We start from the raw sequence: 14868 nt of genomic DNA, 5'->3' as shown, positions 1-14868 counted from the left end.
GTGGGCAGGGCACTTGCCATGCATGTAGCCAGCCCAGGTTCAATCCTAGGCACCACCTATGGTCCCCCAGGCCTGCCAGACTTAATCCCTGAGCACAGACCCAGGAGTGAGCCCTGGGCACTGCTGGCTGTGGCCCAAAGAGAAAAACCAAAAATGTTAATGGAACTGAAAACACAAGGGGATAGTAGGTGGACAGGATGTGACACAGGAACATGGGTGAGGAGTGTTGAGCAGTTTGGTAGTTGTAAGGTGAAGTAACTATGTACATGAAGATCATAAATGTCAACAACACTATGAACACAGTACCCTAACTATAATTAGAAAACACAGACAGCAAAAATAAGTAAACTTTTTAAAAAGAAATACACAATACAAGAAAATTGTATTATTGGAACACAGGCATATTTTCTGATTTTCGTGTTTTCTCTGATTGTTTTTATGCCAGAATATTCAAGCTGAGTAGTTGAAAAAGAGATTGTGTGGTTCTCTACTTTGCTGATCCTTGTACTAGAATTATGAGCATCTGTCCCCCAGCACTACTGAGAAAACAGGAAGCCCCAAATTTCCAGAAAGAACAGGCACACTTTGTCCTTCCAGCTCAGTTGACACATCCAGCTGAGTTTTTCCAAAACACACAATGTCTCAAATAAGTGCCCCTAGCCCAGAAAACCCCACCTCACCACCTTCTTAAAGGAATGGATGCATTGGGTCTTACCTTTGTTGTACATGTTTGTTGGCACTTGGACATCACTCAGACTGATATTCACCGGCAAATTATTAAAATGGTCATTCGGAGCTAAGATGAATTCTTTCCCCAGCTCCAAAAAGTTCCCATCTTTGTCCCTTTCATTTATCAGCACAGCATTGAAGTATTCGTACTGAAAGATAAAAAAAATATTTTATATTACCTGTGGCTTAAAGACAAGAACTGTGAACTCAGACAGACCTGACCATCTGCAGATCTCCTACACCTATGGATCTGGGCACCTAATCCCTTCCATATTTTCTTGTCATTTCTGGCTGCTTTTGCACAGGTGTGATAACACTATCTAAATATTTACCAATGCCATTAAATAGTCTTGGAAAATAGCAATTTAAGGTGCTAAAACTTGCATTTAATGAAAATATATACATAAAACAGCTTTAAAAATTTTTAAATTCAAGTTGAAGAAGACTAGAAATCAACAAAGAAATATTAAGTAAAGACAATATATCAGAGAATCATGTTTTCAGTGGAAAAATAATAAATCATGGTAAAAGGAAACAACAAAAAGGAAATATTTTTACATGTGGTACTGAGAAAGGTCTACATAATAATGACAAAGAGACTGAATAAAGGAAGTTGTACATGTTTGTTGGCACTTGGACATCACTCAGACTGATATTCACCAGCAAATTATTAAAATGGTCAGTAGTAGTATGGACATCTGATGGGAAGCATCAGAAGAAGGAGTAGTAAGGACCTAAGCTCTCAGATGGCAGAGTCCTAGCTAGTTTGATAAGTGACAAGGTGGTCATTATCATCATCGTCTTCATCATGATCATGTTCATCATCATTATCAAGCATAGATAGAATATTTTATGCCAAAAACTGTGTTGAGTGACTTTCACGGGAACCCATTTGCTTCGCCTAACAATCCTTTGTAGAAGTGTTATGAGGTATGAAGAATGTATGTACCTTATCAATGATCAATCAGTAGATAAACAGAGTCAGAATTCAAACAAAAGCAGTCTATTTCCATAGCCGAACTCTTATATACTAAATGACCACCAATGGAAACATAGTAAACAGACCAGAAAAATGAATGATTTAGAAAAGAAGAGTAAATTCTAGAAATCCAAAACACTGTAACAGATATAAATAATGTCTTTGATGAGCCGTCAGTTGAGTAGAAGTGGTCAAAAAAATAATCAAGTGAGTCCTACAGTACGCAAATTAAAAATTTTGCAAACTTAATAGAAAAGAGAAAATAAATGAAAAACTTTTCTCTCTCTCTTTGTCTTTCAGTTTGGAAGGATTTTGGATTGTCCCAGAAATTATCAGATAGTCATGAATGGTTTAATATGTGTATAATGGGAATATAAGAAGAAGGGAGACAAATACTTTAATAATAGTTGAGTAATTTGACCAAAAAACCCCCCATAAATTTCAAAAGGTCAGAATATATACATTTATGTATATGTATACTAGAAATAATATTAACTGCACCTGGAAAAAGTAAAAACAAAGATAAAATATTGAAAGAAAATTAGGAAAGAAAGACGAGAAAAAAACTAACTACAGAGGGAAAAACATAGGCTTACACAAGATTTCCTTCAGAAACCATTGCAAACATGAAGAGAGTGGAGTGAATTACACTAATGCCTCCAAGTACAAGATCATCAATCTAAAAATTCTATATCCAGTAAGATGATCCTTCAAAAAATAAAAATAAATTGAGATATTTCTATGTATATAAAATTTGAAGAAATCTGTTGCATGTGTATCTACCTTACTAAAAATGACAGAAGGTCATAAAAAAGAAATAAAACAATGGAATGAAACTAATCTATATAAACATAAAAATATGTAACCATAGGAATAATTAAAAATACAATGATCTCATTTTCATATTCTTAACTGACTTTATAGATAACAGTTAAATCAAAATAATGATAGCAACAATGACCATGTAATTATAGCTTAGTGTTAAGCAAAATGACAGCAGTATTATAAGAAATAGGAGTAAAAAACTGAAAATGCTATGCTTCAGAGTTTCTAAACTACTCATGAAGTGGTATAGGTTTATGAAAATAAATTTATATTGCCGAAACTGTATATTAAAATAAGCATTCACTAAAGCCATTTTAACAGGAAACATAATTCACAGGTCAAGATAGAGAAGGGAGCACCAAATAAAGGGTGTTGGGAAGATCCTCCCAGGATGGGAGAAGCATGCTGAAAGTAGACTATAGACCAAACATGATTGCCACCCATTGCCTCTTTTGCAAACCACAACACCCAAAAGGAGAGAGAGAAAAAAAGGGAATGCCATGCCACAGAGGCAGGGTGGGATGGGGGGCATGGGGGGTGGGAGGGATACTGGGATTCGTGGTGGTGGGAAATGGGCACTGGTAGAGGAATGGGTATTTGATCATTGTATAATTGAAACCCAAGCACAAAAAGTTGTAAGTATACAACTGTACCTCATGGTGTCTCACTAATAAAAATTTTTAAAAAATAAAGGAAAAAAATTAAGGCATTTAACAAACTTAATTAAAGAGAGAGGGGCTTCGAGTGATAGTTTAGTGTATAGGGTGTTTGGTTTGCACGCTGTCAAGCCAGGTTCCATCCCTAGCATCCTATATGGTCCCTTGAGCACCACCAGCAGTAATTCCTGAGTGCAGAACCAGAACCAGGAGTAATGCGTTAGCATTGACAGATGTAAGGAAAAAAAAGCAAAAAAAAAAAAAAAAGAGCAGAAGACTGTCAAGTAATGAAAAATTGAAAACAAATAACAAGGGTAGTCAACAAAAATATTTACAAGTAAGGTACAGATGAATCTATGTACATCAAGTATAATTTTGAATTTGAATAGTTTAAATACAATTAAAAGGCAAAAGAGGTTCAATTTTATTTCACAGCTTGTTATTGGGGTCTAGGAATATCTCAATGGCAGAGCCTTGTGAGTGAGAGGCTGCAAGTTCTGTCTCCAGTACTGCCCCATGCATCTGTCAGGATTGTGGCAGCACTGCCATTCGGGATCTCCTGCACCACAGTGAAAGCATGATATCTTTAGCATGCCACAGTCAAGTGGATGCAAGTGTCATAAACTAAAGGGTACCAACACAATCATGTTACCATTTAGCCATTGCAATAACTACTAAACAAAAATGAAGAGGAATCATAAGTATTTTTAAATATAAATATACATTTAGTCGTATAAACCAAAATTTCAGAAAGAAACCACTTTGAAAGTAAAGCACAGATAGATTAAAACTAGAAAGAAAGAACACAATAAACTAGCACTGATGAAAAGTAGGTCAGATTAGCAAATTACACAAGTCAGAAAAAATATCAGGAAAAATGTTAGACTTAAACGACATAATGATTAAGGAGTAAATTCTCTAAAAAGACATAATAATACTTAATGTACCTAATAACAGTTTTAAAGTGCCTAGGTTACAAATTAATAGAACTTCAAGGAGAAATAGATCATCACTATTATATTTGAAGACTTCAACACTCCTCTGGTAGAGATTGATGAATTCAGCAGATAGAAAACTTGTTAGGATCAAACAGAACTGAAGAACACTGTCAATCATATGTAATTAACATTTATAGAATAACTCCTCCAACAATAATAGAATATACATCCTTTTCAAGCTCACAAGAAACACTCACCAGGATAAATCACATTCTTAATGATATATTCAACAAATTCAAAGGAATAGAAATCACATGAAGCATGCCTCAAACTACAATAGAAATAAACTACAGATCAAAACAAAAATGTTGGAAACATATCAGAATTCTTGGGGAGAAAGCATACTTCTTAATAACATTTGTGTCAAGAAGTCTCAAGAAAAATTTCTAACTCTTCAGTGAAAAAAAACAATTTATCAAAATATGTGCAAATGAGCAAAGGCAAAATTTCAAAGGAAATTTATCACATTGAATACATGTATTAAGAAAAATATGTAAAATTAATCATCTAAGTGTCTACTTTCAAGAAATTAGGAAAACAAGAGAGAATTATATCCAGAGAAAGCAGCAGGGATAAAAAGAAATATTTTTATTTGTAGAGCATAAGTCAATACAATTAAAACCACTAACAACTGAAAATTAATGAAACCAAAGGTAATTCTGATTTGTTTGACTTTGTGTTGCAGTGTCAGGGTACAAACTCAAAGCCTCACACAGCATGTGATCTACTGCTGAACTATATTCCTAGGCCCCCAAAGCTGATATTTGCAGAGATTTATTACAGTTAAAAAATAAAGCAAAATCAAATAAGAAAGATACACAGGGACAAAGTCGAGGGTAATGCAAATGAAAGATTCCAAGGATTCTCTCTAGTGCAATCACACAAGATGCACTTAGTTCTTCTAGCAATGAAATGTGACAATAAAATTGCAAAGTTGTCTATTGAGGAGTCTTAATAGTGAATCATTGAGAGTATTTCAGTTGAAAATTGATAATGTTGCAACACTACTTACCAACTTCACTTGATTCACTGTGTAGAATTAACCATGTATGCATGGCACACATTCTTCTTCAGATCAAATTAGGTCTAAAATAAGACTCAATTTATATTTAAGGATCATCAAATAAGTGTTAATAAATATGTCACTGTCACTGTCACTGTCCTCCCGTTGTTCATTGATTTGCTCGAGTGGGCCCAGTAACATTGTGAGACTTTTATTGTGTTTGGCATATCAAATACATCATGGGTAGCTTGCCAGGCTTTGCTGTGTGGGCTCTCCGAGAGGGGCGAAGGAATCAAACTCGGGTTGACCTGGTTGGCCGCATGCAAGGCAAACGCCCTACCCACTGTGCTATCGCTCAATAAATGTAAAATGATTAAAATATAAATAATGTACTCTGACAACAATGGGCTAAATTGAGAATGCAAGATATGATAATGATATAAAATATAAATAATAACTAAGAAAAGACATTTAGAAAAATCCTAAATACCTGAATGTTAATAACATATACCTTAGCAGTAAATGTGTTAAGTAATAACTTTTTAAAATGTTTTAAAGCTGTTTTATGTGTTAAGTAATAAAAAGAAATTATAAAATATTTTAATATGATAATAAACAGTATCAGTATTGATGAACCATAACTAAACAATTTAGAGAGAATGTAGAAATTTAAAAGATAACAGACACAACTTATGATAAATAACTTAAGATTCTCCACTAACAAGATAAAAAAGAACAAATAAAAAGCAACATTTAATAAGGAGTAACATAAAGGAAATAAAAGCAGAAACCAATAAAACAAAATAACAGGAAAATGACCAATTTTATCAAAAGTTGTTTTTTTAAAGTAGTTAAATTATAAAATCTAAACCAGAACTACAAATTAAAAAGTGGGATCCAGAACAAGGTATGAATGTCTTGTTACTTTTTCTCAACCTAGTACTCATGGTCCTGGCAAAGGCAGTAGATAGATGAATGGGTGGGGTGGAGAGAAAGAGAGAGAGGCAGACAAGGAGAGAGAGAGAGAGAGAGAGAGATAAGGAGAGAGAGAGAGACAAAGAGAGAGTAATGCCATATGCACTATAGAGAAAAAACTTGCCTTTATTTTTAGACAGGATTACTTAGGAATTCCTTAGAAAACTAAGGAATTCACATAATATCCTATAATATGGAGTTCAGCAAAGTCACAGAATAAATGACAAATATATAAAATCAAATGTATTGGTCAACTATGGTGATAAAGAAAATTAGAAACTGAAATGTGACAAGTAATCCCAATTTATAATAGCATAAAAACCATAAAATGCTTAAGAATGATTTTTAAATATGCAGAATACCTGTATACTGAAAATTATATTATATTATAAAAATAATATTGCTGGGAGAAGTTAAATATCTATTAAATTAATGGGCATAAATATCTAGCACAAGGATTAGAAAACTTGGTAGTAAATATTAATTCTTCCCAAATCAATCTAAAGTTTTAATAAAATCACAATCAAGATCTCAAAATCTTGAGGGGCTGGGAAATAGTACAGTGACTATATTATTAACTAGGTTTAACTACATGGTACCCTGAGTATCAATGGGTACAGCACTGCTGGGGTGGCCCAGTATCCTTGGCACCACAAAGTGTGAGTAGCATCACAACACCATACTCTTGGGTACTTACACTGAACCTATCAGCCAGTTGGCCAAGAATTGTCAGGGGCCCCCAAATCTTGAAAGCAATACTTAGGAGCCCCCATCTCCTCCAAAAATCTCAAAATGACTTTTGCTGAAGTCAGCAAATTAATTTTAAATTTCATATTTAAAAGTGACCTAGAATATAGAAAATAACATTGAAAAGTCTAAGGACTTGAATTTACTGATTTTAAATTTTACTATAAACCTAAGTAATCAAAACTGCAATATTGATATTAGAATAGACAATGAGGTCAATGGAACAGAAGGATTACAGAAATAAAGTTGTACATATACAACAAACAGATTTTCAATAAATGTGCCTAGATTAATCAATAAAAGGTAAGGTAAAGGCCCTCCCATTGATCATCGATTTGCTCGAGCGGGCCCAGTAACGTCTCCATTGGAGACTTTGTTGTTACTGTGTCTGGCATATCGAATGCGTCACGGGGAGCTTGCCAGGCTCTGCCGTGCGGGCGAGATACTCTCGGTAGCTTGCCGGGCTCTCTGAGAGGGGTGGAGGAATCGAACTCGGGTTGGCCATGTTGGCTGCGTGCAAGGCAAACGCCCTACCGCTGTGCTATCGCTCCAGCCCTGTAGAAAATATTTTCAACAAATAATGCTGGAAGAAATGACTAAGGATATGAAGACATGCACAGGCCCTAGTTTATATCGTACCCATATTAATTCAAGAGGGATGATAGATTTAAAATTAAAAACTAAATCTATGTTTATATTATATCTATAATTAAATTTTGAAAAAGAACAACTCTGCAGTTTCCAGGTAGGCAACAGTTTCTTGGGACATAGAAAGCACTTGTAATCTGAAAAAATAATGGTAGTTTGGACTTTATGAAATTTAAAACCATTGATAAATCAAAGTCTCTGTTAATAGTGCTGTAACACTGTTCTCCCACTGTTATGATTTGCTCGAGTGGGCCCAGTAATGTCTCCATTTTGAGACTTCTTGTTACTGTGTTTGGCATATTGAATACAACACGGGTAACTTGCCAGGCTTTGCCGAGTGGGCGTGATACTCTCGGTAGCTTGCCAAGCTCTCCAAGAGGGGCAGAGGAATTGAACCCGGCTCGGCCAGGCTGGCTGCATGCAAGGCAAATGCCCTACTGTTGTGCTATCGCTCCAGCCCAATAATATCACATCATACATAATATCACGATCACGATCACGACCACCCTGTTGTTCATTGATTGCCTTGAGCAGGTGCCAGTAACATCTTCTTCGTCCTAGCCCTGAGATTTTTTTTTTAAAGTGCCATATTCAAGGCTTTTTCAGGGTTAGGAGAATGAGACCCATCATTGTTACTGGTATTTGGCATATTGGGTATACCACGGGGAGTTTGCCAGACTCTGCCGTGTGGGCATGTTACATTTGGTAGCCTGCCAGTTTGACCGAATTAGGAATGAGATGACAAGATGTCGCGAGGCCGCGAATGCGGCCGCGCGCTTCCGGGAGCTAAGTGTGATAATCTCTGGATCCTGGCCGTTGTTGGAGTTACACGGTAGTTGGTGGGTGTAACTGTCTAGTTACTGGCAGGTCCAGTCCCAAACTGTACAGGCTTGGAGATCTCAGCCCCGGGTCCCACACACCTGGGTTCCTCTGTCAGTTCTTTTATGCGTGAGGCTCATCCAAGTGTGTGGAGAGTGCTCCCAGCATGGCCTTGGCTGGGCCTCGGTGGTCTTCAGCTGTTGGGCCCTGGTGGAGACAGTCAGGCATAGGGTAGGAGACTCTGTCTTGTTCTCTCCCAGGAGCTGAGTGTGATGATCTCTGGATCCTGGCCGTTGTTGGAGTTACACGGCAGTTGGTGGGTATAACTGTCTAGTTACTGGCAGGTCCAGTCCCAAACTGTACAGGCTTGGAGATCTCAGCCCCGGTCCCACACACCTGGGTTCCTCTGTCAGTTCTTTTATGCATGAGGCTCATCCAAGTGTGTGGAGAGTGCTCCCAGCATGGCCTTGGCTGGGCCTCGGTGGTCTTCAGCTGTTGGGCCCTGGTGGAGACAGTCAGGCATAGGGTAGGAGACTCTGTCTTGTTCTCTCCCAGGAGCTGAGTGTGATGATCTCTGGATCCTGGCCGTTGTTGGAGTTACATACATACATAATATATTATTTATAATATATTGTAATATTATGAATAATTATTTTTTTTCTTTTTTGCATCACACCCAGAGATGCTCAGGGGTTACTCCTGGCTCTACACTCAGGAATCACTCCTGACGGTGCTCAGGAGACCATATGGGATGCCGGAGATCGAACCTGGGTGGGCCGCGTGCAAGGCAAACGCCCTCCCCGCCACACTGTAGCTCCAGTCCCATGAATTATAATGTTCTTATGGATGTGAACGGTGTGCTTATCTATCCACCCACCCTGGTGGGTACTGGTGTGTCTTCACTTCTTGGTTATTCTCAGCTGTGCCACTGTGGGACATGGTGTGTGCTTTAAATAATGAGGATTTGCTCCTAGACAATGGGTCAGAAAAGCAAGGGAAGCTCCTGGAAATACTGGGAGGGGAGATAGCTTGAGGTTCTATGCCGTCCACATGGTGTACAGTCATCTTTGTTACCAAAAGGCGGGTCCTTTTCCTTTTTTTTATGCCTCACTCCCTTCCTACTACTGCCCTCGTTCTTATGCTCCTTTTTCTTTAGAATGCCAGATGCCACAGGACAGGCAATGCCAAACAGTGTAGCGGGTCTGCAGATGTCTCTGTTAAAATTTATTTTATTGTTGAAGGGAAAGTTCTTATAATTCATATAAAACAAATGACTTATACCAAGAATACGTAATCAACCCCTGAACCTTAAAGAATAGCTCAAAAGACTATGTCTTTGCACGTGGGAGTTCCAGGTTTGATCGCTGGCACTCCCTGGTCCCCTGACCACTGCCAAGAGTGATTCCTGAGCACACAACTGTAAGCAGACCAGAAGCACTGCTGGGTGTGGCCCAAAAGCCAAAGAAAGAAAAGAGACAAAAAAGAGTTGCTCTAACACCAATTGGAATATAGGAAGTAGATGTGAACACAACTTTGCATAAAAAGACAATATGTAAGCAATTTTATTACTAGCATGTCTATTAATAGATTAAACTGAAATTTCTGAAAATATTAAATGTTGATTCATGGAAACAAAATGTTATAAACACTTTGGAAAACTGCTTTGTAATTTCTTCTAAGTGTAAGCCTGTATCTGGCTTATGACCCAGAAATTCTACTCTTAAGTATTTATTGAAGTGAAATGAAAACACATAGCTACAAAAAAAAAAAAACTGTTTGTGACTATTCAGAGAAGCACAATTGCAAAGACCAAAAACTAGAAATATCCATCAACAGATGAAAGAATAAACTAATCTGTGATTTATTCATACAATGAATAACTACTCAGAAACAAATTACTGACACACTCAAAATATGGATAGATAGCATAAATATTTTGAGTTTGATGAACCAGAAAGAAAAGGATGCATATGTATAATATCTTGTATATGAATTCTAGAAGAGAAAAAATTATTATTCAATAGTGATAGCAACCAAGGATTTTTTTGCTTGGAAGTCACTGAAAAGGGACAAAAAGAGCATCCTTGGCCACTGGAAATGCTCTACAGACTGGGAGGCAGGGCTGCTCACATAGAATCAGTGAACTTATACACTAAGAAGAGTGCATTTTATTCTGTAGGAATATATGCCTCAAATTTTTAATTCTGAAATGTTTTTTCATTATTAGCTCAAAAACAGAGATAAAAGTCACCTTAATGAACTCCACCTAAGTTATTTTGTGTCTGTGTATGTGGAGGCGAATGAGGGGAAAGTTGTGCCACATGCATCAGATTCACTCCCAGCTAAGTGCTCAAAGATCACATGACAGTGCTTAAAGACCAAATAAAGTGCTGGAAATCAAACCAGGGTTGGCTATATGCAAGGCAAGCACCTTAACCCCTGTACTATCTTACCAGGTCTTTCCACCCAACCAATTTTTAAAGTACAACTTCCAATAATAATCCACCTGGAATGAAATGAAGTAATAGCTTCCTGTGAAAATATCAAACCAAGGATGCACCTTATTAGAAAAAAAGAAAAAAAAATCAAGGATACACCTTGACCAGCCCATGTACTGCCCAGACTAAGTGGAGAGGGGTGTCTCCTTTTTTCCTAATGAGGGCTTTCTCCCATTGCATGTTAGCTCCAGTGTTAAAAATTCTCCAGACCTAAGCACTTCACATAGTAATGTGAATACTTTAATAAACTTAGGCTCACCATGTCATATTTTCATCATAACTAGATAGTAAATTAACAAGACAAAGCCCCAGTCTGCTTAATGCAAGCCAGTGCAATACTAGTGCAGGCAAGGCACTCTGGAAGCATTCTGTAACTGCCATTTAGCAGAGTAATCCACACAGCCCAGAATGCAAATGAAGGATGCAAAGTAATCAGGATTTTGCTCAATGGTGCCCATCATCTCCCATGGAGAAATGATGTGTTTTGTTTCTCTTGCCCAAATCCATTTGTCCGTTCTATACAGATTTTTGAAAAAGTACTCAGTGCAAATAGGAGTGTTTTTTCAGTCTGTAGAATTCATTGTTATAATTATGAAGCTCAGTGGCTTTAGCTTGGGGTCTATATGAGCAAGAAAAGGCTATTTTAGTCCAAGTTACCAAACTATTTCTGAATCCCTGTCACTCCTGTTATGAGTATATAAATTCTTCTGTGTGTATACTGAGAATCACAATGTGTGAAGGGTGCACAAAAGAAATTGATCCAAGGAACTTCATGCGTCATATAAAAGACCAGGGACAAAGAGATGGATATGATGGTCACCTGGGACAGCATCAACTCAGAATGAGTGGACCAACACTTGAGGCTAAAAATGATTCAGAATGGTAGAGGTAGATCTACTTTCTGTTAAGGGCCATATTTTAAATATTAGAGTCTGTTAAGTAAGGTTTTGTTGCAACTATTCAACTCGGATAAGCTATGAAAAAAAGGGTTAGTTGCATATTAGTTAAATGACCACAAATTATATACTTACAAAAGAATTAAAAATATTTGGCCTAAGATTTGTATGTCAACACGTGCAATGGAGTGGTTTGAGATATTCCAGAATAGGGGCTAGAGAGATGATTTAGTAGAAATTTCACTTGCCTTGCATGCAGCTAATCTGGGTTCAACCCCAGAGACCATATCTGATCCCCATAGTTCTGCCAAAAGTGATCTTTAACATAGTCAGGTGTGACTTCCCCCAAACAAAACAAAACAAAACAAAATACATTCAATAAGGAACAGAAGGAACCAAGAATTCCTTTCACTAAAACAATCTTGAACAAGAACAAAGTTGGAGCCTGATGGTACCTGAACTCTATAACTCCTGTTTAGTGGGAAAGTCAGTATATCCTACACTTATATAGAAGTATCCATAAAATTTTTTGCACTGTAGACATTTGAGCAATCTTCCAGGCCATGGATCACTATTTTATACCACAAAAATTATCTATAAAGACATGAAAAGACATGTGAGCACTTTAGATACATACAACTAAGTAAAATAAGCTTGTTACATATCATATGATTCCAATTATATAAGTAAAGGCCCTCCCGTTGATCATCGATTTGCTCGAGCGGGCCCAGTAACGTCTCCATTGGAGACTTTGTTGTTACTGTGTTTGGCATATCGAATACGTCACGGGGAGCTAGCCAGGCTCTGCCGTGCGGGCGAGATACTCTCGGTAGCTTGCCGTGCTCTCCGAGAGGGGCAGAGGAATCGAACTCAGGTCGGCCATGTTGGATGCGTGCAAGTAGGGCGTTTGCCTTGCACGCAGCCAACATGGCCGATCCGAGTACGATTCCAATTATATGATACAGTATTATAGGCAAAACTGTGGTGACAGTAAAATGCTAAATGGTTGCTGGGTTGGGAGGCGGAGGAAGAGATGGGTTGGCAAAGGACAGAGGATTTTAGAATCATGAAAACAGTCTATATGCCATCAGACATTTGTCTAACCCCCCCAAAAATATGTAACAAGGCAAACGAAGGTTTTGTGGTGACTATGTATTACTAAAGGTTCATCCTGAAGAGTAACGTACCATTCGGGTAAATAATATTGATTGTGGAAGAGGTTAAATTTCTCATAAGTAGAAGCAAGGGAGTTAGAAGAAATCCCTTTCCATTTTGCTATAAACCTAAAATTGTTTTTAAAATGTCATTTAAAAAAATGGGTCAAGATAGACTTATTAAAAACAAGTGAGAAATAGTATCTAGGTAACATATTTATCCATAATTTATGTGTACAATCTAGCAAATACTGTACAAACATACATTATTCGAGTGAAATATTTTTATTTTCTGGATTGTTCAAATTCTACAATATTAACCTTCCAGTAGAAGCACACTAGATTGGATATAGGAATGAAACATAGGAGCCACTAAGTTCAATTAACAAAAATTAACACAGAAGGCTCAACTAGCAACAACAACCTAGTAAACCCTCAGACAAGAACTTAATGTCCCCATGGTGAGATATAACAGTTTTCACATTTTTTTACTAAAGTATTTTTTGATAATTCCATTAGCCATTTAGTGGTAATAAGCAATATAAAATAAATTATTTTGGGAACCCTACAGGGGCAGGATTGAGGGGTGGTGGGGAAAACAGAGACAATGTGGAGGGAATGGTGGTAGGATTGGTGTTGGAATATTGAATGCTTATAACAAATGCATCATGAACAACTCTGTAAACCACAGTGTTTAAATAATGTGGGAAAAAATACATTATAAAATAAATACAACACTTCGTTGGTGGTAATGACCCATAGGTATTGAGGAGATTTCTGAGTCCTTGCTTCCAACAAAGAAATGACTTCACTCTCTTGTTGTCGATCCATACAACCCTCATTCTTGAAAACTCATTACTCCCTAGTATGGTGAAGAAAAAACTATTTCTGCAAAGGAGCAGCACTTTACAGAGTTGGCAGTCATGGCTAAAACATGTGATTCTGCTCTGTTCCATTGGTCTGCAGCTCTGCCTTTGTTCCAGTACCATGCTGTTTGAATTATTACTGCCTTATAGTAGAGTTTGAAGTTAGGGAGGTTGATTCCTCCCATTTTCTTTTCCCAAGAATTGCTTTAGCTATTCGTCAGGGCTTATTGTTCCATATAAATTTCAGGAGTGTTTGCTCCAATTCTTTGAAGAATGTCATGGGTATCCTTATAGGAATTGCATTAAATTTGTACAGTGCTTTGGGAAGTATTGCCATTTTGATGATGTTGATTCTCCCCATCCATGAACAGGGGATATTTTTCCATTTCCTCGTGTCCTCTTTTATTTCCTGAAGTAGCGTTTTATAGTTTTCTTTGTACAGCTCCTTTACTTCCTTAGTTAAGCTGATTCCTAGGTACTTGATTTTCTGGGGCACAATTGTGAATGGGATTGTTTTCTTGATGTCACTTTCTTCTCTTTCACTATTTGTGTATAGGAAAGCCATGGATTTTTGGGTATTGATTTTATAGCCTGCCACTTTACTATACAAGTCTATTGTTTCTAGGAGTTTTTTGGTAGAGGTTTTAGGGTTCTCTAAGTATAGTATCATATCATCTGCGAATAGGGAGAGCTTAATTTCTTCTTTCCCTATCTGGATGCCCTTAATATCTTTTTCTTACCTAATCGCTATTGCAAGTACTTCCAGTACATATTGAACAGTAGTGGAGAGAGTGGGCATCCTTGTCTCGTCCCTGACCTTAGGGGGAAGGCTCTCAGTTTTTCCCCATTGAGGATGATGTTTGCTGTAGGTTTGTGGTAGATGGCTTTAACTATATTGAGGAAAGTCCCCATTTTGGCAAGGGTTTTCATCATGAATGGGTGCTGGATCTTGTCAAATGCTTTCTCTGCATCTATTGATATGATCATATGATTTTTATCTTTTCTTTTGTTGATATGATGGATTATGTTGATTGATTTCTGAATGTTGAACAATCCTTGCATCCCTGGGATGAAT

General features: G+C 37.3%; 1 protein-coding gene across 2 annotated transcripts in view; it reads right to left on the bottom strand.

Annotated features, from left to right (window-relative positions):
• Nucleotides 1–14868, bottom strand: part of CACNA2D3 (calcium voltage-gated channel auxiliary subunit alpha2delta 3) — a 1033411-nt gene that overhangs the window by 607429 nt on the left and 411114 nt on the right. For both annotated transcript variants that reach the window (XM_056129451.1, XM_056129450.1), the window contains exon 5: nt 716–878. In XM_056129451.1, the coding sequence (XP_055985426.1) occupies nt 716–878 (163 nt within the window). The remainder of the gene's footprint in view (nt 1–715; nt 879–14868) is intronic.

This window comes from Sorex fumeus, unplaced genomic scaffold (assembly GCF_029834395.1).
Source record: "Sorex fumeus unplaced genomic scaffold, SorFum_2.1 ptg000072l, whole genome shotgun sequence".
Taxonomy (NCBI): Eukaryota; Metazoa; Chordata; class Mammalia; order Eulipotyphla; family Soricidae; genus Sorex; species Sorex fumeus.
Note: the sequence above shows the minus strand (reverse complement) of the source record. Positions and strands in the feature narration are given on the sequence as shown.